The following is a 26,617-nucleotide window of genomic DNA, read 5'->3' as shown; positions in this document are numbered from 1 at the left end:
ATCGATTGAAAAATGCTAGCAAAAGCTCAATTTTGCAAGTTGGAATGGAATATTCATTAGCTAAAAATTGCTAGAAGTGAAAAAGTTTTACATTCGAATATGTAGGGAAAATCTTTTAAGTATGGGCTAATGTGATTCAGGTTAGCGATGTGGCCCATGGGCCTTTTGTTCCTAGTTTTTATTGATATGCAAAGTATCGCGATGTGTATCGTATCATGTGCCAATTATCATGATACATATCGGATCGGCTAGAAAGGGTGTCGTCCCACCCCCAGTGTACATGGAGGTTACTATTAATGAATAATGAAGTTTTCATTTTCAGTTGTTCCATCTTTTTTAAAACATCTCAAATGTTTTTTATTTAAAAACAAATACCAAACACTTATCTCAACCTGCAAATACTACATGTACTTAAAACTAAAAACAAAAGGTACGCATCAAGCTATTCTTTAAATTTGATATGCCATACTTTCCTGTTTAATTTTCTGTTTAAACAGAATTGTTTTTTTATTGCTTTTTGTTAACATTAACACTTATTTGTAAACATTTCATCCTTGACACAGACATCATTATTTAGACCTTTGTAATTGTTAAAATGAGACTTTTATATTCAGCATGTGTATTTTGACTAGTTTTTACAATAAAAAAAATATATAGGATGTCTGGTTCACTAGTCAACTGATTTTGAATTGATATAACTTTCTGTTTACAGGAAAGTGTGAAAGAACTACCTGTGGCCATCTCGGATGTGTTTGCTATCTTAGGTTTGTGTTCCATGTGAGAGAGGGTTGGGGGGGGGGGGGGGGGGTTAAAAGTCTAAAGATCCTCGTAATTGTGAATTCTCTTACTGAATTTGTGTGCCACAAAATTTTTGGTAGTATTTTTATGTGTGTGTGTTTTTCCACTAAATGTGGAGATGTCAGAGATAGTATTTTTATGTGTGTGTGTGTTTTCCACTAGATGTAGAGCTGTCAATCTCAGAAGAAAACAGCCATAGAGACAAGTTTATCTCCCTTGTTTTGGGTTGTGAGGTAAGTCATGCAATAATAAAGTAATGGGCATTGAAAATTTAGTTTTATATCCATTTCTATAAATGTCAGGTGGACATGTCTGCATATCAACTGTCTGGAATTATTTATTTGAAGTAATAATTCAAGTGTAGCCTACCAAATTCAGATATCATGGATGACTGTTTGATCTTATTTTCTTTCTTTTTTGTTTTCAGAAAATGGTGGCATCTTCTCTACTCAAAGAGAGGCTAGATCTGGAAACTTTAGAGAGCCTTGGCCTTTTGTCATCAAAGGCGCAATTCAGTCAGAAATATGTTAAACTGAAAACAAAGCTTTAGTAAGTATATACCTTAGTTTTAGCAGAACTTGATGAAGGGGACTGAAATTAGGGATTTTACCATTTGGGAGTGGGGTGCATGGTCAATCGTGAATGTCATCCCATAACAATGAATGTATTGTAGTTCAATACATTCAATTACATATCCTTCAAAATCATGTAACGAAACTTTACTGGGCATGCAACCCGTCAACTTGAACAAATAAATTTTTGATAGATATTGTTACCGATATCTTCTGCTTCCCCCCCCATTTTTTTTATATAGGTAAGGTAGGTATTATGGTCGTAAAGAAGAGAAGAGATTTTTGAAATAATACTGATAAATTTGTTTTTCTAGTTACAAGCAGAAGAAGTTCAATTTGTTGAGAGAAGAAAGTGAGGGATATGCCAAGTTGATTTCTGAGCTTAATCAGGATATCACTGAAAAAATAACTGTGGAGCAGAGCGTGGAAAATCTTAAGTCTCTAATAGGTAGGTGTGCATGATTACTGAGGTTAATTAAGATAATGCTGAGAAATTAACCTATGAGCAGTACAGCAGAGCATAGAACCCGGACATTGAAGATGATAAGTCCTGTGCCTTGTGAAAATATTTTATATATGTACATGTCCAAATCAATGTCAGAATATAGAGATGTCTCTGTATGGTCAAATAACTGAAAGACAGTGTAATCTCTTTACACATAAAATCGGAATCTGGACAACTTGTTCTGAAGACAACTAACCCATACATGTAGGTACTGTAGATTCCTATTTTACGCGAGTACTAAATAGAGCGAAATCACAAGAAGACGTCAAATCGCGTGAACTTGAATTCGTGTGTGGTCTGTTAGTCAAGAGTTTAACATGTATTTTAACAACAGAAAAATAAAAGTGAATAATTTTATTTTGCGAGTGATGCCTCTCCCGAAATTATGCAATGAGAAATTCCTCGTTCCAGTCAGTCCTAAGATTTGACAGTTGTCATTTGCATTTTGATGCAAATCACATCTAATTTACCTTGGGTCAAGGTCCTTTCACAGGACCCACTTATAAGAGATGAATTATAACCTCTGCCAAAGCTCATATTGATATATTTGCTTTGGTGAAAAATTTGTTTTAAAAAAAACCTACCACTGAATCATTGAATTTTTGAGTTTGTTGTTTCATTGTACATTTCAAATGTGGATAGAGATTGTTTAAAGCTGTTTAATCATTCTAGGTGTGATACATGCTGTATGTAAGTAGTGTAAAATTGAAATTAGAATAAAGATGACTGCATTATAGGTTGTTTTGATCTGGACCCAAATCGTGTGCTGGACATTTTACTGGAGTCTTTTGAATGCCGGCCTCATCTGGAGAATTTCTATGTCCCCTTGTTTAAGGAGTATGTCACGGAGAGGAAGACACTATGTAACATCCTGGGGTTCAAATTTCACTTCTACGAGGTGAGTAGATTGTGTTATACACAGAGATTTTAATTCCACTTCTGTTAAATACTGCCTGGGGTTCAAATTTCACTTCTACGAGGTGAGTAGATTGTGTTATACACAGAGATTTTAATTCCACTTCTGTTAAATACTGCCTGGAGTTCAAATTTCACTTCTACGAGGTGAGTAGATTGTGTTATACACAGAGATTTTAATTCCACTTCTGTTAAATACTGCCTGGGGTTCAAATTTCACTTCTACGAGGTGAGTAGATTGTGTTATACACAGAGATTTTAATTCCACTTCTGTTAAATACTGCCTGGGGTTCAAATTTCACTTCTACGAGGTGAGTAGATTGTGTTATACACAGAGATTTTAATTCCACTTCTGTTAAATACTGCCTGGGGTTCAAATTTCACTTCTACGAGGTGAGTAGATTGTGTTATACACAGAGATTTTAATTCCACTTCTGTTAAATACTGCCTGGGATTCAAATTTCACTTCTACGAGGTGAGTAGATTGTGTTATACACAGAGATTTTAATTCCACTTCTGTTAAATACTGCCTGGGATTCAAATTTCACTTCTACAAGGTGAGTAGATTGTGTTATACACAGAGATTTTTAATTCCACTTCTGTTAAATACTGCCTGGGATTCAAATTTCACTTCTACGAGGTGAGTAGATTGTGTTATACACAGAGATTTTAATTCCACTTCTGTTAAATACTGCCTGGGATTCAAATTTCACTTCTACGAGGTGAGTAGATTGTGTTATACACAGAGATTTTAATTCCACTTCTGTTAAATACTGCCTGGGATTCAAATTTCACTTCTACGAGGTGAGTAGATTGTGTTATACACAGAGATTTTAATTCCACTTCTGTTAAATACTGTCTGGGGTTCAAATTCTACTTCTATTTAGTGTGTTCATGTTGGAAATGCATAGTTTGATGTAGAAAATCTTTGTCTAATGTATCTGTCAATTATGTAAAGAGATTTGGCATTTTGTGTATGCAAATATTTTATGTGTATGACATCAAAGATCATTGGAGCTGACAAGTAAATATATGTTTACAGATAGTTTGGACAAGTCATGTATCATGTATTTAGATACCTGTGTTGATATTTAGAAAGTAATTTTTGGTGGTCAGTGTGTTTGGGAAATTTCCTCACACTGTGGAACTGAAATGCATTGTATAACTATCCTTAGCCATGCTGTCGATATGAAATATTTCTGTGTTGTAATTTCCAGGAGGAAGAGACCCCTCCCAGTCTTTACAAAGTGGCTGCTCTTTTACTGCGACACAATCTGATCGACCTGGGAACCCTCTACCCACATGTAAGTATACATGGGAAGGGTATGGTAATAAGTGTTATAAATATCATCAGGATATTTTATTAATACAGAGGGAAATCAGATGAATCTTGACATGGCATCATATAATTCTGCAGACTCGGGTTCATTAGCAATATTGTCTAGGAATGGCTGGCTGTATTGATCCCTCTTCTCTTTTAGCTGCTTCCTGGTGATTCCAAGATTAAGGAGTATAACCAGAAAGAGGTGGACGAGGCCAAGGCATACGCCCGCAAGCTCAGCGTAGTCAATCTGGCCGAGAGAAACGAAGAATCCAAGGACACCGAGGCAGTCAAGGTTGACTTGGTAAGGCGAAGGTGAAATGGGTGTTAAACTGAATCTGGAAAGACGCAATGCAGTAGATGGCTGGAGATGGTCAGAACGATGATAATAGTCAGATTACTGTAGACACATGTATTTATTTTGCTTTTTATGCACTCGTCTTTAGACGGGACGTATTATTTCAATGTTCGTTAGATGTGTGAAAAGAATTTCTCTTGATTAAAATCTGACATTTCTGGGGAAATATTGCTCTCTGTCAATGTCTGAAAGAAAGGTCCAGTAAAATATACTGTAAGAATGGCTATCTATGCTGGGGGTTAAGTATGCATTTTTCCATGTCCAACATTATGCGTGGGGGGAATTACGAGGTAACTCAATTTAATATATATTATATCAAATATCAATAACTATACGCTTGGGGGAAATTGACCCGCTTAACATGTAACTGTTCAATTAGTGTAAATTTCACCCACACATTAGTAAGCACTTTTACAGTAATATACTTTATGGCCAAGTTAAGATGAACCATAAACAGGAGTCAAATGTTTTGGCCTTAATGCCATATCAATCATATGGATATTTCTTAGTGCATGTATAAATATGCATCTTGGGAATTGATTTACATTGTATATACACCTAATATATTTATATAAATAGAACAGCTTGAAGGAATCTTTATAATATTAGAAGTTACACTGATGCGATGATCTTGAACATGTTGAAATGATCTTTTTAGTATGTAATCAATCAGAAACTCGGATTGACTGAGGCCTTACTAAGACTTGGGGTCTGGGACAAAGCGAAAGAGATTTTGGACAGGTTGCCTGAGTTCTTCGGCACGGTTCACCGACCCATTGCCACCGGATTATGCTCCATGGTCCACTGCATGATTGACTCATTATACAAAGAGTAAGTCCATGGACTTTTAATATAAAATCAGATGTTTAAAATTTTCAGGATTCTTTAAATCACATTTGGAGCTAGCTTATAAAAGAGTTTGGTCTTCTTACTCAATTTTATTCAGTTGAGGACACATGGTACATGTAAATATGAAAGTGTCTTGTCCACGCAAAAGAAATTTTAAAAAGTAACAATTAAAAACATAATTTGATTTTTATAGTGTTACCTTGGGGACGAAATCAAAAGATCGATGTCGGATAAAAATCTGGATTCAAATTGTTAGGGGGAGGGGATAAAACTCCTTTAAGTTTCTGTCTTCCGACATTGATTACAATTTAGTGGAAAAAGAATTAACCACATAATGATATTGCATTGTAATGAACATTTAAAAATTTTAATATACACTTTCTTTTGTGAGTAAACAGTAGAGAAGGTATACACTATACAGAGTGTCATTTATAATCGTATGTTTTACTTGTTAATCGATTAGTTTCAACATTCATCATATTTAGTTTGGGGGTGAATTTAGTTTTTTGTCAGACATTGAACTTTTGATCTCATCCCTTAGCTATACTGTTTTGATCCTTTCTTTTTCCAGTAATGCAGGCCTGCCAAAAAAGATTCTTAAAGGGAAGGTGAGCAGTGATAAAAACCTGACGAAAAACTTACAGGAAGTGGGCTCCTACCGAGCTCTGCACACCGAGGTGTTCCCAGTGATGCGGTATATTGGACCCTACGCATCATGTGACCCAGTGCTAATTGTCAAATTCATTCGCCTTGGAAAGTGCTTTATGACCAAGGTTGGTAGAAATAGTGGAAATTCCTTGTTATATTTGTAAATAGTTTTGGAAAGGATTAGGTGCAATGACTCATTTCCGGCCCTTAAAAATTATTCTATTGTTACATGTATGTGATGCTTTGAAGGATGAAGTTGTGTTTCAACCTAAAACTAACATTGACTCAGTCAAAAATGTGACCAATTGTAGTAAAAATCTGTCAGGTCTCTAACTGTGAGACCTAGAATCATCACTTGAAGCATATCATGTGTAAGATTTATGATGGGCTAAAACTGGGTCACAGTAACCCATTATAGAAAAACCTTGTGTGACTTGTTGGTTGCATACTATGTACATTGCAGTAGTAACTATGAGGCAAAAAAACTTGAAATCTCTAACTCTTTTTTCATTATTGCTATTGGTATTTTGTGTTACAAGAGATGTATCTGTTGTAAAACACTGGATAACAGATTTATTACAGATTCGCTAACATGTTGGATGTGTGGTATATAAAGATGGATGTGTGGTATAAGACCAGAGGATGATGTGGCATATTACGGATTCCTCAACATGTTGGATTAGTAGTTTTATACTTGTTTTACAGAGACACAGCGGTGGTATAACACCAGAGGATGATGTGACATATTACGGATTCCTTAACATGTTGGATTAGTAGTTTTATACTTGTTTTACAGAAACACAGCAGTGGTATAACACCGGAGGATGACGTGGCATATTACGGATTCCTCAACATGTTGGATTAGTAGTTTTATACTTGTTTTACAGAGACACAGCGGTGGTATAACACCAGAGAATGATGTGACATATTACGGATTCCTCAACATGTTGGATTAGTAGTTTTATACTTGTTTTACAGAGACACAGCGGTGGTATAACACCAGAGAATGATGTGACATATTACGGATTCCTCAACATGTTGGATTAGTAGTTTTATACTTGTTTTACAGAGACACAGCGGTGGTATAACACCAGAGAATGATGTGACATATTACGGATTCCTCAACATGTTGGATTAGTAGTTTTATACTTGTTTTACAGAGACACAGCGGTGGTATAACACCAGAGAATGATGTGGCATATTACGGATTCCTCAACATGTTGGATTAGTAGTTTTATACTTGTTTTACAGAGACACAGCAGTGGTATAACACCAGAGAATGATGTGGCATATTACGGATTCCTCAACATGTTGGATTAGTAGTTTTATACTTGTTTTACAGAGACACAGCGGTGGTATAACACCGGAGGATGACGTGGCATATTACGGATTTCTGAACATGTTGGATGAGGTGCTGTTACCCAGCATGTCCATGCTGCCATGTAACTGTTGTCTGTCGGAAGAGCTCTGGGGCTTCCTCAAACTCTTTCCTTATGAACTCAGGTCAGTAAGGTTCAAAGTTAGTCTATTTGTCTTTGTGGGATGATATTCATCTATTGAAATTTATGTCTATTTGTCTCTCTCTGGTGATTTTCATCTATTGATAAACAGAAATCAGGAAAACGACTCAGTTGTAACATGCCTTTATTTTATGTACCACCTGTAAGGGAGTAATTATCTTTCAGCCGTAACATGCCTTGATTTTAGGTCCTGTGTCTACGGTAGTAATAATCTCCTAATCATAATGTGCCTTGATTTTAGGTCCCGTCTGTATGGGAGTAATTATTTCTCAGTCGTAACGTGCCTTGATTATATTTCTGTTTTAATGTGCCTTAATTTTAGGTACTGCCTATACCTGCGTACTAATCATTTTTCAATTTCGACTTGCCCTGATTTTAGGTACCGCCTGTACGGGAATTGGAAGAATGACACCTACAATCAACACCCCCGACTGGTTCGTATCCGTGCTGACAGTATGGAGCGGGCTAAATACCTCATGAAAGTAAGTGAAAGTACCGTGTGTAACAACAGAATGTAAGATCAATGGTTCAAACAAATCCCAAGGGGAAGTGGAATCAAATTTCTTGTGAAGTCAGTGGGCCATATGTAAAGAAATAGTCCAGCTTCACATATCCTACAACAGGAGTGGAATATTTAGAAAATAGTGTGAAGCAAACAAAGTATGTTGTACAATATATGTTCATCCATCAGGTTTGTCTATAGAGCCCTTACTGTTGTGTGATTAGCTTGAGCCCTACATTATGTCATCAGAACTGGTCATTAAAGTTGATACATCCTGTAGCTTTCAATGTTAAGAAACTATAAAAACTAAGAAATACTTTGTGATATGTACATGTAGCTGTTTGTTTTTGCAGACGTCTTTCAAAGGAGAACGTGAAGCCCTCTGGTCGTCAGCTTGGGAAACTGAGTCACAGTAATCCAGGGGTCCTGTTTGAATATGTGAGTGTTTTATGTCTCACCCGTAGAACAGTTAGAATGCTTTGTATTGTCTCCCTATCTGTCTGTCTTCACATCCAGGAACTTTGGAATTGTATGGGTGATATTTAGATGTTTAGCATTTGAGGGTTAATCTATATACATGTACCTGGTTAATGATGCAATATCAGAAACAGTAAGTGGTGATTCATAACCTGGAAATCGGCCTTTCTATCTGATGGAATAGTTAACCTGTATTTGATTTCATGTCTAAATAATGGAATAGTTAATCTGTAGGTGATTTCATGTCTAGATAATGGAATAGTTAATCTGTAGGTGATTTCATGTCTAAATAATGGAATAGTTAATCTGTATTTGATTTCATGTCTAAATAATGGAATAGTTAACCAGTAGGTGATTTCATGTCTAGATAATGGAATAGTTAATCTGTATTTGATTTCATGTCTAAATAATGGAATAGTTAACCTGTATTTGATTTCATGTCTAAATAATGGAATAGTTAATCTGTATTTGATTTCATGTCTAAATAATGGAATAGTTAATCTGTAGGTGATTTCATGTCTAAATAATGGAATAGTTAATCTGTAGGTGATTTCATGACTTACTGATAGATGATTAGTTAAAGTTGTAATTAAATGTGTGGCTGTTGAGTACATGTATACTTTTTGAATGAATTCAGAGGCACTGAAGAAATCAGCTTTTATTCCATTGTGGGAAATGCCTGTAAGCTGCTTTGAACTTGTGAATATTTGAGGCAACTAGCTTGTTACTATGTTTCAATTGTGAATATCTTAGGTAGTAAAATGAAATTGGATTTTACGTCTGCTATTCATGAATGAAGTTAGTAATTTGTAGGAGTTTATTTCCAGTCTTTTGGATTAAGATCTAGTGATTATACCCCCCCCCCCCCCCCCCCCCCCCCCCCCCCCCCCCCGCAACAAGTTGGGGGGGGGGGGGTATACTGGAATCGGGTTGTCTGTCCGTCTGTAGACGCAATGGTTTCCGGGCTCTAAAGCATTAACCTTTCCACCTACCGTCACCATATCATATATATGGACTACCCATGGGATGAAGATGTTCCCTATCGATTTTGGGGTCAAAGGTCAAGCGCACTGGACATCGAATTAGCAATATGGTTCCCGGGCTCTAAAGCGTTATCCTTTCTACCTACAGTCACCATATCATACATATGGACTACCCATGGGATGAAGATGTTCTCTATCGATTTTGGGGTCCAAAGGTCAAGTGCACTGGACATCGAATTAACAATATGGTTTCCGGGCTCTAAAGCATTATCCTTTCCACCTACAGTCACCATATCATACATATGGACTACCCATGGGATGAAGATGTTCCCTATCGATTTTGGGGTCAAAGGTCATGCGCACTGGACATCGAAGTAGCAATATGGTTCGGTTTGTCATGCCATTTGTTTTTTACACTCAGAAAAGAGGTAGTTTATACCTATTACCAACACCCTTTGGGAGATTGAGTTAAGCGGGGGGTATTCTTAGTGAGCATTGCTCACAGAACCTCTTGTTATGTTCTGCATTGTAGGTCTGTAAGATTAGAACTGATAATCATGTTGTAGGTCTGTAAGATTAGAACTGATTATTGTGTTGTGTGTTTTAGTCTGTAAGATTAGAACTGATTATTGTGTTGTGTGTTTTAGTCTGTAAGATTAGAACTGTTTATGGTGTTGTGTGTTTAGTTTGTAAGATTAGAACTGTTTATTGTGTTGTGTGTTTTAGTCTGTAAGATTAGAACTGATTATTAGCTCTTCTGAGCCAAAGGCCATTTGTGCGGTGTGCGTAAACTTTTTAGAAAAAGGGCTATAACTCAAGAACCCCTTGGCCAATTTTTTTCAAATTTGTTACAGAGTATCATTGGCCCAAGGGCTTTCATACATACTAAATAGAAGGATGTGACCCTTTAACAAGGGGAGATAATCAGGAAAATACAAACAAAAGTAGTGGTTGCTAAAAAATCTTCTTCTCAAGAACCACAGGGCAGATTATCACCAAACTTACACATAAGGATGAAGATATGTTGTAGATCAAAAATTGTTCAAGGCATTACCCTGGGGCAAAGGGCGTGGTCTCAAGGTCACTTCAAAATTGACCTAAATTTAGAATTTTTTTAAATTCCTTAAATCTTAGATATTTTAGTCATTATAAGGACTAGGATCATCAAATTTTGACAATTGATGCATCTTAGGACCTTGTGTCAAGTTGTCTCAAAAGTAGGTCACGGTGACCTACGTTTTGAATTTTGCAGGTATTTATTTTAAAATTAATTTTGATGCATATCTTGGACACTTTGAAGCCTATGATCATCAAAACTTGTCAGTTGGTGGATCATGGGACCTTGAAATGCGTCAACTGAAAAATAGGTCACCGTGACCTACTTTCTGAATTTTATGGCTTATCATTTATAGATATATTTTAAGTTGTTATTTCAAATACCGAGAGGTTTAGAATCATCAAATCTTGTAAGTTGATGCATCTTGAGGCCTTGAAACATATTTATAAAAAAGTAGGTCACAGTGACCTACTTTTTTAATTTTGCAGATATTCAAATTTCACATTTTCAATTTTAGATGCATATTTTGGGCACTGTAAAACCTAGGATCATCAAACTTTGTCAGTTGATGCGTTTTCAATCTTCGGTTTGTGTCGACCAAAAAGTAGGTCACCGTGACCTACTTTTGGTATTTGACAGCTAAATTACTATATTTCAGATACTATTTGACCTACAGTCATCAAACTTTGTCAGTTGATGCGTCTTGCATGTTCAAAGGGTGTTGACCAAAAAGTAGGTCACCTTGACCTACTCTTGGAATTGGACGGCTATATTTATATAATTCAGATATTATTTGACCTACAGTCATCAAACTTTGTCAGTTGTTGGGTCTTGCATGTTTGAAGGGTGTTGACGAAAAAGTAGGACACCTTGACCTACTTTTGGAATTTGACGGCTATATTTATATATTTCAGATACTATTTGACTTACAGTCATCAAACTTTGTCAGTTGATGGGTCTTGCATGTTCGGAGTTCGCCGACCAAAAAGTAGGTCACCATGACCTACGATTGGAATTTGACAGCTATATTTCAATATTCAGATACTAATTGGCTTAAAATCATCAAACTTTGTCAGTTGATATTTCTTGGGTTCTCAAAATGTGTAAACCAAAAAGTAGATCACATTGACCTACTTTTTTTGAATTCTTAGGATTTAACTAAAGATTTAGAATACTAAGAGGCTAAGAATAGAAATGGTGGGGTTGTACAATTTATCAGAAGAGCGATTCTAGGCCCTTGGGCCTCTTGTTGTGTTGTGTGTTTTAGTCTGTAAGAATAGAACTGTTTATTGTGTTGTGTGTTTTAGTCTGTAAGATTAGAACTGATTATGGTGTTGTGTGTTTTAGTCTGTAAGATTAGAACTGATTATGGTGTTGTGTGTTTTAGTCTGTAAGATTAGAACTGATTTTCGTGTTTTCTATTGTAGGTGTTGTCTCAGATCCAGACACATGATAACTTTATTGGTCCAGTGGTAGACTCTCTGAAGTACCTTACATCTATGTCGTATGATATGCTGGCATGTATCCTTTTTAAAAATGAATTGCAGATACAGCTTTAACATGTTAGATGTTATTAACGCTATGAAATAAACAATGTAAATACTATTAGGTAGATGGCCATGTACTTTACCATAGTTTAGTTCTGGTGGATCCACTGGTAGTAGATCAGGATGCTCGAGATCCAACATTTCTGGTGGTGGATCCACTGGTAGTAGATCAGAATGTTTGAGATCCAACATTTCTGGTGGTGGATCCAGTGTTAGATCAGGATATATGAGATCCAACATTTCTGGTGGTGGATCCAGTGGTAATAGATCAGGATGTGAGATCCAACATTTGTGGTGGTGGATCCTCCAGGACTAGATGGGGGGTGTGGGAGCAGGGTTTATTTGAGGGTCTGTAGGGTGCTGAAATAGGTTCTGTTCCCAATACTAAAAAGCAGATATTTTCACCATATTTTGATTTGAAATTCCCAAACTATGTAAATAAAGCAGGATAGTCTTATTGTTCATAAATCTCCTTCACAGGTCCACAGATTAAAAGTTTTGCTTCAAAATTGTTAAATAAATCTTTAAAACTTTGGCCTCTGCTTATTTAAATGTCAGAGGTAAGCTTTGACCAAATTGAAAGTCAAAAGAAGAACAATTATTATTTTATAGTTCAATGTTGGTTTTTTTTTTTGTTTTTTGTTTTTTTGGGGGGGGGGTTAGTTTTTTTTGTTGGTTTTTGTTGTTGTATTTTTTTTTTATTTCTTTGTGTAAAACAGTTTCCCCAATTTCAAGCAAATGACACTATTATTGCCCAATTGGAAAGACCCAGACCTTTGATATCAAGACCTAAAAAAATAACCCAGGGAGATCCAACATTTTTGGTGGTGTAACCCCAAGGAGTAGGTGAGGAAACTAGTGACAATTGGCCCTTGGGATATTTTTCATACAACTGTAAAAGAAGTTTTGAGGGTAGTGAGATAATTTCTACAATCCTTGACGGATGAAAGACTGCATTATTGATGCTTTGGCCCATCCCGACAAGAGCAGGATGAAGTATGACGATACAAATATATCCAAGTGGCTGCAAAGTAAGTATTGTCTGCTATTAGAGCAATAGATGATGTCATACACAAAGAGCAATAGATGATGTCATAAATAGCAATTAGATGTCAAAAGCAATAGATGATGTCATAAATGGCAATAGATGATGACATAATTAGCAATAGATGATGTCATAAATGGCAATAGATGATGTCATAAATGGCAATAGATGATATCATAAATAGCAATAGATGATGTCATAAATGGCAATAGATGATGTCATAATTAGCAATAGATGATGTCATAAATGGCAATAGATGATGTCATAAATGGCAATAGATGATGTCATAAATAGCAGTAGAGGATGTCATAAATAACAATAGATGATGTCATAAATAGCAGTAGATAATAAAATGATGAGATATCATAACAATAACGGTGAAATTCGTTACAGTGGATAAATATAGCAACAATAACAATAAATGATATCATAGCAACAGATGATATTATCATAGCAACAGTAATCTATGTTCCGTTTACACCTGACACATAGTAACAGAAATCTATGTTCCGTTTACACCTGACACATTATAGCAACAGATATAGTTGTATGAAGTCAATTTTCTTCAATACTAAATGATACCATTATTTTCTGTATTGAGGCCAGAGATTCTCTTGCAGATTTAACACAAGTGTTTTTGCAAAGTAGTAGTAACTGTGGATTTCATGTATTGATAGACAATGTATGTTTCTGTATTTATAACTAGTACAATGTTTCTGTATTTATAACTTGTACAATGTCTCTGTACCGTGAATTTGGGTGATGCCATAATACGTTATTTCTGAAAGTTTTAGGATTTATTGTTATGAAGTCACTGGTTAGTTACTGTAAAAGAGAATGACCATTCCATGATGTTATGAATCCCATAGAAACAAGTATTCACAAGAGTATGAGGAATGTGATGTGGTCTGCCACCATTTGATATACAAGGAGTACTGATACTATTGTGAAATCACTAAATTTTGTGGGGGTGAATAAGAAAAATTTTGTGAGGGCGAATAAATGATTTTTAAAAATGGTGGGTTTGTCGGGGTGAATAAATTTTTCAAAACTTTTTGAGGTGGCAAATAAATGATATTAAAATTTCATTGAGGCTCAGTTTTCATGGATTTTATAGGTAACTGTATCCCACAAATGTCAAACCACAATGAAATGAACTTGGTTTTAATGTACATATCCCCAAAATTGAATCCCAACAAAACTAAAATCTCCACCGTCCACGAAAATCACCCCCTTAAATTTAGAAGATTCCATTACTTTTTGTTTTGTGTGTCTCGTGACCTATAATGTACCACAAAACGAAGGATCGACTGTCTGTCTATCCTGCATAAGATGCTAAGATATATGACACTCCTGTCTGGTGGTCCATGAACAAGTACAGGTAATGGTGCCACTGCAATTGATGCATGTTCTCTAGTACACTCAGGTGTAAACTTTTGTTTTTCAAATTTGTTTCCAGGTCTTGCAAACTTTGCTGGTTGTATATGTAGGAAATACCAAGTAGACTTAGCAGGACTGATGCAATACGTGGCCAATCAGCTGAAGGCAGGAAAAAGGTAAGGAGTGTAGACTTAGCAGGACTGATGCAATACTTGGCCTATAAGCTGAAGGCAGGAAAAAGGTGAGGAGTGTAGTCTTCATATACCACTTGTTAGGTCACTTGAGGGACTCGGGTAAACCACTGTGGCTGCTACTTGTGCATCAGTCTGACGAGGAGGTACGCTACACCAGAGAAATATGATGTCGATGAAAAATGGAGGATATGTACAACAGTATTTTGAAATGGATAATTTTCAAATTCACTTCATTTAGTTTACAAAGAAATGCAGTTTTCATAAAAAGCAATCTCGAAAGAAAAAAAATTTGAAACTTCTGCTGGACTCGAACCCACAATCTACAGTTCATCAGTCGACGTGCTAACTTACTGAGCTACTCAGCTAGGCGATCTACAGTTCAGCAGTCGACACGCTAACCTACTGAGCTACTCAGCTAGGCGATCTACAGTTCAGCAGTCGACACGCTAACCTACTGAGCTACTCAGCTAGGCGATCTACAGTTCAGCAGTCGACACGCTAACCTACTGAGCTACTCAGCTAGGCAATGATATTTGAAATGAATAGTTGAATATTGCTGATATATATATTTTCATTCATGTTTTGATAGGAAGTCAGCCATTATGATGATGTAGAGCACCTCCTTAACATGCGAACAATAATAGCAAATTTACTCTCACTCTATTTAAACTCTTGATTTATCAAATCTCAGGATCTTTTGAAGTAAAATTTAAGTCCCGTTATATATAATCAAAACTCAGAATCTCTGAAAGTAAAATTTAAGTCCAGTTATATATAATCAAAACTCAGGATCTCTGAAAGTAAAATTTAAGTCCTGTTATATATAATTCAAAGTGCTTCTTGTTTACACAAGCTGTTGGTCTTTCATGACCTAATGAGGACCAATTGTACTTGACCTGCGAGAACACCATCGTTAAATTGGGAAAACAAGGCTTGATGATTTGATAACTTTTGTTGACGCTTCACCACATATCCCTACTTCGGGATTGATTGGTGTGATGAATTGCCAGCTGTAATTATCAATTAAACTTATTAAAATTTAAAAGATGAATCATGTTTATAAGCCACAACACTGATTCTTCCACATCAAAGGTAAAGTATAAATAAGCACACATAAAATATATGATAGTTTCTGTCTCGTATTCTGATGGAATAAAGTTATAGAATTAAGGAAATCAATATTATGAATTTTATCACTCCCACGTGTTATATCAGGTTAGTGCAGAAGTGAAAGGTTTTTTGTGTGTGATACTCAGGTAACTGTTAAGGCCAATGGTCCTTTTGTTGTGTTTTAAGAAGCTCTCAGTGGAAATGTACTTCTAGAAGATTTTTAGATAACACATGATCTGTTGTAGTTTTGACCTTTTGCTGTTGAGGGAAGTGGTGACTAAGATGGCAGGAATAGAAATCTCAGAAGAAATCACAGACGATCAGCTAGATGCCATGTCTGGCGGGGAACTATTGAGACAGGAGGTACGTCAAGCTTTAAGGTGTTTAGTCATACTGATAAAGGGAGATAAATCTGATATAGATACCATGTGTAACAGGAACCAGGGACTTCCTGAGACAGGTGATAAAACATGTATTAAGGTGTGCTGTCACACTGATAAAGAGGAATAACTCTGATATAGATACCATATCTAACTGGGACCTACTGAGATATGAAGTAAAACATGCTTTAAGGTGCAACATCACACTGATAAAGGACACTTAACTCTTACGTAGATACTTTATATAATGGGGAACTGTTCAGACAGGAGGTACAGAGATGGCTTGCAGCTCAATGAAAGTTTGAATGCATTTCTTTCAGGAAGTTACAGATAAAAGAAATCATAGAACATATTTTTATTTGCAGCATGTTGTGTCAGAATTATTAAACTGTATTTTTATCATTTACATTCCAGGGGGGATATTTTGCACAAGTGAGGAACACAAAGAAATCATCCACAAGATTAAAGGACTCATTGTTAGAGCACGATCTGGCCTTAGCTCTGTGTATTCTCATGGCGCAGCAGAGGGACAGCGTGATTTATGAGGAGAGTGCAGAAAGTCACCTTAAACTTGTAGGCAGGCTGTATGATCAGGTACAGTACCATTCAAAAGTAAAAGTCCTTCCCAAGTATTTACAGATAAAAAAAAAATTATGATTATCAAAATTATCATTAGGCATAAGTATGAATATAAAGCAATTTGAAAATTCTGAATGATAAAAAAGAAGATATAAAACTTATGTCTTGTCAGTATTTTCAGAGTGATAATGTACCTTTATATTATGTATTGAAATTAAATAAATTTCTATCCCAGATTTTTTTTTAGATAAATATTTGAAGTAATTGTTTTGATTTTCAGTGCCAGGACACCTTAGTTCAGTTTGGGAGTTTTCTGTCGATGCAGCTGAGTACGGAGGAGTTCGTGAAGAGACTTCCGACGATTGACACGCTGATTACAACGTTCCACGTCCCCGCTGACGCTGCCTTCTTCCTCTGCCGTCCACAGTACACCTATGCAATTAACGTATGTTAATAAAGACTGGCTCTATCATCAGTAAATCTTACAAGATTATCGTCAGATGTAAATCTTACAGGACTATCATCAGATGTAAATCTTACAAGATTATCATCAGATGTAAATCTTACAGGACTATCATCAGATGTAAATCTTACAAGATTATCATCAGATGTAAATCTTACAAGACTTATCATCATCAGACGTAAATCTTACAAGATTATCGTCAGATGTGAATCTTACAAGACTATCATCAGTAAATCTTACAAGACTATCATCAGATGTAAATCTTACAAGACTGTCATCAGATGTAAATATTAGAAGACTGTCATCAGATGTAAATATTAGAAGACTGTCATCAGATGTAAATCTTACAAGATTATCATCAGTAAATCTTACAAGACTATCATCAGATGTAAATCTTACAAGATTATCATCAGATGTAAATCTTACAAGACTATCATCATCAGATGTATATCTTACAAGATTATCATCAGATGTAAATCTTACAAGACTATCATCATCAGATGTAAATCTTACAAGATTATCGTCAGATGTGAATCTTACAAGACTATCATCAGTAAATCTTACAAGACTATCATCAGATGTAAATCTTACAAGATTATCATCAGATGTAAATCTTACAAGACTATCATTATCAGATTTAAATCTTGCAAGACTATCATCAGATGTAAATCTTACAAGACTATCATCAGATGTAAATCTTACAAGACTATCATCAGATGTAAATATTAGAAGACTGTCATCAGATGTAAATATTAGAAGACTGTCATCAGATGTAAATCTTACAAGACTATCATCAGATATAAATCTTGCAAGACTTATTATCAAGTGTTTCACATATCCATCATGTCTATTGTATATGTACTGTATATATAGGCTTTGATGTATTAATGAATGTAAATTTACAGATACATTAATTATATTAATGGTAAAAGGTTTGTTGATAACATGTACATTACTGTGTTTTAATTTTTTAGTCCAAATTTGATGAACTTCGCAAAATGGACAAAAACAACAAACAGTCTGGAAGTCAGTTGAAGGTATGTGTATCTGTGGTCAGTTGAAGATCTGTGTAACTGGTCAGTTGAAGGTATATGTAACTGGTCAGTTGAAGGTATGTGTAACTGTGGTCAGTTGAAGATCTGTGTAACTGGTCAGTTGAAGGTATATGTAACTGGTCAGTTGAAGGTATGTGTAACTGTGGTCAGTTGAAGATATGTGTAACTGGTCAGTTGAAGGTATGTGTAACTGTGGTCAGTTGAAGGTATGTGTAAGTATTGTCAGTTATAGGTATGTGTAACTATTGTCAGTTGAAGGTACATGTATGTGTAACTGCCATCAGTTGAAGGTATATGTAACTGGTCAGTTGAAGGTATGTGTAACTGTGGACAGTTGAAGGTATGTGTAATTGGTCAGTTGAAGATATGTGTAACTGGTCAGCTGAAGGTATATGTAACTGGTCAGTTGAAGGTATGTGTAACTGTGGTCAGTTGAAGGTATATGTAACTGTGGACAGTTGAAGGTATGTGTAACTGGTCAGTTGAAGATATGTGTAACTGTGGACAGTTGAAGATATGTGTAACTGTGGACAGTTGAAGGTATGTGTAACTGGTCAGTTGAAGATATGTGTAACTGGTCAGCTGAAGGTATATGTAACTGGTCAGTTGAAGGTACATGTATGTGTAACTATTGTCAGTTGAAGGTACATGTATGTGTAACTATTGTCAGTTGAGGGTAAGTGTAACTGTCATCAGTTGAAGGTATGTGTAACTATTGTCAGTTGAAGGTATATGTAACTGGTCAGTTGAAGGTATGTGTAACTATTGTCAGTTGAAGGTATATGTAACTGTTGTCAGTTGAAGTAATGTGTAACTGGTCAGTTGAAGGTATGTGTAACTATTGTCAGTTGAAGGTATGTGTAACTATTGTCAGTTGAAGGTATGTGTAACTATTGTCAGTTGAAGGTATGTGTAACTATTGTCAGTTGAAGGTATGTGTAACTGGTCAGTTGAAGGTATGTGTAACTATTGTCAGTTGAAGGTATATGTAACTGTTGTCAGTTGAAGTTAAGTGTAACTATTGTCAGTTGAGTATTTGTATTTGTCATCTATTTCTGTCACCCAATGTTTGCTTCAGTCTTTTATTAACAACTTCCCATTAAAGCAGAATATTTTAGGAAGGATTTCATTTTGACATTATTAGAAAGAGTGATGAGATCACTTAAATTGAATATCGCTAACAATTTATTCCATATCAGAAGTAATAGAAATCTTTTCTGGAATTATAAAGTTGCTAAAATTAGCTCTCGCTAAATATATGTACCCATATTTGTGGGAAAATCGCTAAATTTCTGTCTCACTAAAATTCCATGTTTTTATCATCTGTCAATGCATCATTTACGACACTCGTTTTACCATGTTATATTGTCGTTTATGTTTTACCAACCTGTTTTTCCAGCAACAGCGATACATTGAAGCAGCAGAGGCAGTCATGAATCCCGTGGTGGAACTGATCCGGCCGATTTATAACTGTCGAGTCTGGGAGGACCTCAGGTACAAAATAGTAGTTGCGTACATTAAAATGTTGTACTCTCCAATGTTCGTTTTTGAAATTGGGCTTGAATTGTGAACGTCTGCCATAGTTGTGTTCAATGTCGTGGAAAACTAGGAATTAGGAATGGAATTTTTTATCATCAGTTCAGAATGTCTTTATCACTCACCCTTAGGTCCATCACAGACCACATGCTGATCATAAGTGCCTGTTATCTTTTGTTGTTGATCTCTGTCTTTAATGTTGTAAATTCCATCTCAAAAGACCCACAACTCTACTTGAACAGCAAAAGATCAGTTGCTAACTATTTTAACAACACGCAGTCTGTTGCATCCTGGAATTGAACGCAGGACTTCCGGCACACAAAATGAGAGCTCTACCGACTGATCTGCCATGACATTTTCATATAATTACGTGCTCATGTGAATGGTATTTTTTTACTAGGAATGAATTTTTCTTCCGATGATTTAGTGCTCACCTTGTCTGTTTGTACACCTTTATCTGTCAGCACTCACCTTTATCTGTGTGTACTCACCTTTATCTGTGTGTACTCACCTTTATCTGTGTGTACTCACCTTTATCTGTGTGTACTCACCTTTATCTGTCATTACTCACCTTTATCTGTGTGTACTCACCTTTATCTCTCTGTACTCACCTTTATCTGTGTGTACTCACCTTTATCTGTCATTACTCACCTTTATCTGTCAGTACTCACCTTTATCTGTCATTACTCACCTTTATCTGTGTGTACTCACCTTTATCTCTCTGTACTCACCTTTATCTATGTGTACTCACCTTTATCTGTGTGTACTCACCTTTATCTGTGTGTACTCACCTTTATCTGTGTGTACTCACCTTTATCTGTCAGTACTCACCTTTATCTGTCATTACTCACCTTTATCTGTGTGTACTCACCTTTATTTGTATGTCTGTTTCAGCGCTACCTTCTTTGTGACGTTCTGGTCTATGTCAATGTATGATCTGGCCGTACCTACGACAGTGTACGATAAACAGATACAACAGCTCACTGCTCAGATAACAGCCATAGAGGACAATGATGATCTGGTATGTCAAATTCACCACCTGTATTTTCAAATTCTTTTCTCAAAATTACTGTGTCATTGTGAAGTCAAAAGAAACTCTTCAAAATTACACAGCGTTTTTCAGCTATCCAGATGTTGTTACAAGTATTTATTATAGCACTGAGGCACTACTTGTATAATAAGGTCACAGTTTTAGTGCACTTTGCCAAATTATGTAGTAGTCAGGGTTTTGACCACCTTGGGCACCAGAGGAGGGCATGAACATTACAGTGTATGTGTCAAACCCCGACTAAATTTAAGTTCATGGGGCTCAGTTTTCATGGATTGTTGAGAATTTACAGTTTTGTTAGTTTGTAATGTTGTGGATACGGTTTCTGTGCGTTGTTACATTCAATAGATTGTGTAATTTGTGGTGGATTGAAATTTGTGGGATGGGGTGCTCACGAAATCCCCGAAAATTGAGCCTTTACGAAATCTAATGACTCTACAGTATGTTGGCATAGTGTACACTAAACTGTAAACTTTATTACAATGATTTTGCTGACTGTCTATGGGTTTTTTCCTTCAAAATATTAGGGTTCCAATGGAACAAAGTGCAATTGCTCCTAATGCACTTCCAATGTTGATTGATGTGGATATTTTAAATGAGAGATTTATTACTTTGTTATTTTTTTGCTGCATCGTTTTGTACATTGATCAATATTTTTGACAAATTTTCTTTAAAATAGTTAAATACATGGAAATTTGTAGAAAAACTGAAGTTAATATATGTAATTTATTGATGTTAATATATATCATGTATTAGTATTTAGTATAGTGACCCATTCAGGGTTTGACATTTACATTTTTGAGCACTAGACCAGTCGGGCTACTTCAAAGGATTTTTGTCATCACGCAGTTCAAAATTGCTCGCAAATTTTTTACAGTTATTTTTTGTTAAGAATAAAATATATGGTTTAAAGTAAAGTTTCTTAAATTTTTTTATTTTTTTCAACACGACCAGTCTGACTAGTAAAACCACATTTTACCCGACCGGACCAATCATCTAGTAGACTCGGTCGGTCGGACGTGCCTTAATGTCAAACCCTGCCATTGGTATAATGAATAGGATGGGTAGTGTGTTCACTCGTCAAGCAAGAGGCCTTGGATTCGAGTTTCTAATTACCAACTATTTTTCAGGAATAGTTTACTCGGTATGAAAAATTGAACAAGACAAAAAGTAAAGACATGCAAAAAAAATAGTGATAGTGTATGTTTATCCATGCTGTAGGGGGCCTCTGTGGCCGAGTGGTTAGAGCATCACGCTCAAAATCACACAGCCTCTCACCTCTGTCGGTGCGGGTTTGAATCCCGCTTGCGCCGGTAAGTGAGAAAGTTTCCCAGTTTACTTTCGGAAGGTCGGTGGTCTCTTCCCAGGTACATTGTATCTGGGTTCTCTCTTCCACCAATAAAAACTGGGCACCACCAGATAACTGAAAAATTGTTGAGTGTAGCGGAAAACATCAATCAATCAATCCATGCTGTATGTGAGAATAGCAGAATATTAAACACATAGGAAGAAATTGACAGGAAGCGTAATAATATGGTGCAGTTTTCTTTCTTTATTAAGGCATAGACAGTACTATTTCATTCATGTACGCTTCTCTTTGGCTTCCCCAGCCCCAGAGTAAAAAGAAGAAAGAGAAGGAGCGCTGTAGCAATCTGATGGCCAAACTGAAGGATGAGATGAAGAAACAGGGGGACCACTGTAGTCGTGTGATGGGAAGGCTCAAAGCTCAGAGGGACTCGTGGTTTATCTCGAGTAAGTAAACGACTCAAAGCTCAGAGGAACTCGTGGTTTATCTTGAGTAAGTAAACGACTCAAAGCTCAGAGGGACTCGTAGTTTATCTCGAGTAAGTAAACGACTCAAAGCTCAGAGGGATTCGTGGTTTATCTCGAGTAAGTAAACGACTCAAAGCTCAGAGGGACTCGTGGTTTATCTTGAGTAAGTAAACGACTCAAAGCTCAGAGGGACATGTGGTTTATCTCGAGTAAGTAAACGACTCAAAGCTCAGAGGGACTCATGGTTTATCTCGAGTAAGTAAACGACTCAAAGCTCAGAGGGACTCTAATCCTGACACTCAAATCTCATCAAACTCTTGAAGGTGGTATTAAACATCAGAATTAGCAAGGAAGTACTTTGTGAAATCTCGAGAGGGACTCAAATCCTGATACTCATATCTCATCAAACTCGTGAAGGTGATAATGAACAAAAGACTTAACAACTTACATACTGAAAACAGTGTGAAGAAGTTTACATGGAATAAAATATTACCGTATAACAGATATTTTCTACGGATGGAAATATCTGCCATTTGATCCCTTAATTTATACATATATGTATCCTTACGCTTTATGTATCCATATTATATTTTTTGCGATTGTAAATTTTGAGGAGTTTTCCTATTCACAAAATTCTGCAAGGAATGGACAACCACCGAAAATATCCGATATACCGAGTTATTTTCATAACAGTACAACAACTGATGATGTGATGTTGTTTAAAGTGCATGTGAAATTTTCGTTTGGAGTATATTTTTTCTATTTTATTTTTTGAACAGGATCGACTAAGAATGAGACGATTACCCAGTTCCTTCAGTTGTGTATATTCCCTCGATGCTGTTACACAGCGTCGGATGCACTTTACTGTGCTAAATTCATTCACATTCTACACGATTTGAAAACGACAAATTTCTCCACCCTCATCTGTTGTGATAGGGTAAGCATAAGATTTAAACATTGTTTTAGTTAAGGAGGCACAACACACCAGATGAATGTGATATGGATAGAAAGTGGAGGATATGTACAATAATATTTTGCTATTGAAAAGTTTCAAATTTGCCTTATATAGTTCCAAAAAAAAATTTAAACAAAATAATCTGAAAGAAAATTAAAACCCCTGCTAGACTCGAATGACAAACTACAGATCAACTGTTGACGCATTAACCTTCGGAGCTACCCAGCTAGGCAATTAGATTTAAAAGGAATATACATGTATTGCTAATATTTATGTTCTCATTCATGTTTCAAAAGGAAGTCGGCCATTATATGACGGTGTGTTATTCCTCCTTAAGGCAGCTTTGAAACAACACATAGATATTGGGTCTGGGTTCCCAATGTTCAAGTGTTTACTCAACTTCAAAAAATGTACAATGTCTTTATCTTTAAAATTTCATGTTGTATAGACTCATTTATGACTCGTCTACTTAGTAATTAATCATTTCGGTACAAAATATTCCATGCCATCTGACAATGTGACCCCTATCCTGGACACTATCTAATCCAAATCATTTTTCTGCTATCAAGCTTATCCAGTATTGACGAGCTTGAATGTGCTTAGAGCTTTGCTACAGTGTATACTGTGTATGAAATACCTATGTAATCTGTGATTCGGTTTTCAGATATTCTGTGATATCACGTACACCGTTACAAACTGTACAGAGAACGAGGCTCACAGATATGGCCGATTTCTGTGTGCTTCTCTGGACACCATTATGAAATGGCACAGCAGCAAGGAAATCTACGACAAGGTAGCATTTATTTAGTAAACATGCAACTTCCATCAAATATATTGACTTCTAACATTCATCAAACATCCACATCTAATATTCTCATCTAACGTCCACATCTAATGTCCTCATCTAATGTTCTCATCTAATGTCCTTATCTAATGTCCTTATCTAACATCCACATCTATCGTCAATCAAACGTCCACTTCTATCGTCCATCAAATGTCAACATCTGATATCCTCATCAAACGTCCACATCTAATGTCCTCATCAAATGTCCACATCTAATGACCTCATCAAACGTCCACATCTAACTTACTACATGTAGATTTATCAAGATTCATATGTGCATTATTCACAACTGCAGCACATTCATGAGGAAATGGCTACATTACAACTTGTAAAGATATCAATGGCAAAAACGTTGGAAATGTAAATATTATAGTAGTTTGTAAATTAAGTATTTAAACTACAACTTACTTTCTGGCAATTTTGAAATAAATGTACAATAATGATATGGATATTAAACATGGTTATAAAGACACACACATATATATATGATTTATCTATTAAACACATCTGCCTTTTCGAAACTCTTCCCGATTCTGAATAAGGATTTGATGTTTGACGTTATAAATTCATGGATTTTTCATAGGAAATTTATGCTATGTGGAGGGGAAAAAGGTTATTTTTAGTATTGGAATGTGAATGCATTTAAAATTGTGGACATGTTAGAATACAGTGAAATGTACCCAAGAAGTCCTGGGAAACATTTTGTGGGATTTTCATTTTGACAAATACAGATGTTAATGCGTGAGTTTTTATGTGTATTTTTGTAGGAATGTGCTTCATATCCTGGTTTTGTCACAGTGTTTAGGAAGGGAACGGACAGTGTCAATATCGCAGATCAGCTGGATTACGAAAACTACAGACATGTCTGTCACAAGTGGCACTTCAGAATCACAAAGGTGAGTGTAGTGTAATGTGTACTGTAAACACCTGTACATCAACAAAGGTGTGCACTGTAAACACCTGTACATCAACAAAGGTATGCACTGTACATACATGCCAACTTTTAAAAATCCCCATGGGGGATTTTGCGCGCGACGACCTTTTTTCAAAGCTCAAAATTCACTACATTTTAGCATGAAAATAAATATCTGTCTTTTCAAATAAAATATCAATCAAATCATTGTAAATGTATCATATATTAACACAACATCAAATGTGTTTGACCATTAACTATATAAAAAAAAAACTTTGAAAAATATACATAAATATTTTATTAAAATCATCTATTCAGCAAAAAATCCTCTCCAACAACAAGTCACATACATATTATCAAATAATACTTAAGGTTGCATCCTTTTACTCCATACAATGTACATTGGCTGGTCTATATATCAAAATTCAAATTAAAGCACATGCATTTAGGTACCACTACAAAGGCAATCTTGCTTGTCTGTAAACATGGGCTTGCAGAGTCTGGTGGAATAATCTGCATTGCAACCAGACAAGGAGTGATCTACCCTGCTATGAAGTTTGCGAACAAAACCTTTGTACCCATGACATCTGAAATAGTTACCAGGAAAAAAACACATCAAAATATACAATTTTACTTGTAAATTAAGGCTACTTGCTAAATATAAAATTCAGTACAGACTTGTGCGAATTACGCATCACAAAGTATATTTAATGAATACTACACTATATAGACTATAAAATACATCGCTATAGACGGATAGATTTGGATAGTCTATATTATTATAGTTGGAAAAAATATATATTTGACGTACCTTATTGCAAATTTTGGATGCTGTCAGCGAGAGGCAAAAATCGTGAATGTCCGATTGTTTGGTGGTGACACTATCATCGTTGTCATTCACGTTTGTGTAAAGGATATGTCAATTTGAAATCCGTCTTCCCGATTAATTACTATCAAAACATGCTTCGCACTGTCCAATAAACATCCCGACACAGGCAGACCAACCCGACACTGCACCATGCGACACAGGTAAACAGCAATGGCTGACTATTGTCCCGATTTCTGATTGGCCACTTCAGAAATGACACGGGATTTCAAATTCCGGTTGGAAATGGGGGTTTGTTGTCGTAAAATGGGAGATATTTTTAGAAAATCGGGATTTCGGGGTATTTTTGCAATCCCGATCGGGATATCGGGATTTGCCTTTTCAGTTGCTTCAAATCGGGAGAATCCCGCACAAATCAGGAAAGTTGGCATGTATGACTGTAAACACCTGTACATCAATATAGG

The 26,617-nt window shown here is 35.9% G+C and overlaps 1 protein-coding gene across 3 annotated transcripts in view; it reads left to right on the top strand.

Moving 5' to 3' along the window:
* The window catches only part of LOC125678067 (THO complex subunit 2-like), a 54,112-nt gene that overhangs the window by 2,896 nt on the left and 24,599 nt on the right, over window positions 1–26,617 (top strand). For all 3 annotated transcript variants that reach the window (XM_056156497.1, XM_056156496.1, XM_056156498.1), the window contains exons 3-27: window positions 713–764; window positions 961–1,031; window positions 1,226–1,347; window positions 1,685–1,818; window positions 2,613–2,773; window positions 4,008–4,094; window positions 4,272–4,415; window positions 5,128–5,300; window positions 5,890–6,091; window positions 7,309–7,469; window positions 7,866–7,968; window positions 8,343–8,426; window positions 11,933–12,026; window positions 13,003–13,083; window positions 14,557–14,653; window positions 16,027–16,144; window positions 16,576–16,755; window positions 17,021–17,185; window positions 18,178–18,240; window positions 19,658–19,752; window positions 20,689–20,815; window positions 22,453–22,594; window positions 23,395–23,552; window positions 24,235–24,363; window positions 25,182–25,310. In XM_056156497.1, coding sequence (XP_056012472.1) covers window positions 713–764; window positions 961–1,031; window positions 1,226–1,347; window positions 1,685–1,818; window positions 2,613–2,773; window positions 4,008–4,094; window positions 4,272–4,415; window positions 5,128–5,300; window positions 5,890–6,091; window positions 7,309–7,469; window positions 7,866–7,968; window positions 8,343–8,426; window positions 11,933–12,026; window positions 13,003–13,083; window positions 14,557–14,653; window positions 16,027–16,144; window positions 16,576–16,755; window positions 17,021–17,185; window positions 18,178–18,240; window positions 19,658–19,752; window positions 20,689–20,815; window positions 22,453–22,594; window positions 23,395–23,552; window positions 24,235–24,363; window positions 25,182–25,310 — 3,072 coding nt within the window. The remainder of the gene's footprint in view (window positions 1–712; window positions 765–960; window positions 1,032–1,225; window positions 1,348–1,684; window positions 1,819–2,612; window positions 2,774–4,007; window positions 4,095–4,271; window positions 4,416–5,127; window positions 5,301–5,889; window positions 6,092–7,308; window positions 7,470–7,865; window positions 7,969–8,342; window positions 8,427–11,932; window positions 12,027–13,002; window positions 13,084–14,556; window positions 14,654–16,026; window positions 16,145–16,575; window positions 16,756–17,020; window positions 17,186–18,177; window positions 18,241–19,657; window positions 19,753–20,688; window positions 20,816–22,452; window positions 22,595–23,394; window positions 23,553–24,234; window positions 24,364–25,181; window positions 25,311–26,617) is intronic.

Source organism: Ostrea edulis, chromosome 2 (assembly GCF_947568905.1).
Source record: "Ostrea edulis chromosome 2, xbOstEdul1.1, whole genome shotgun sequence".
Taxonomy (NCBI): Eukaryota; Metazoa; Mollusca; class Bivalvia; order Ostreida; family Ostreidae; genus Ostrea; species Ostrea edulis.
Note: the sequence above shows the minus strand (reverse complement) of the source record. Positions and strands in the feature narration are given on the sequence as shown.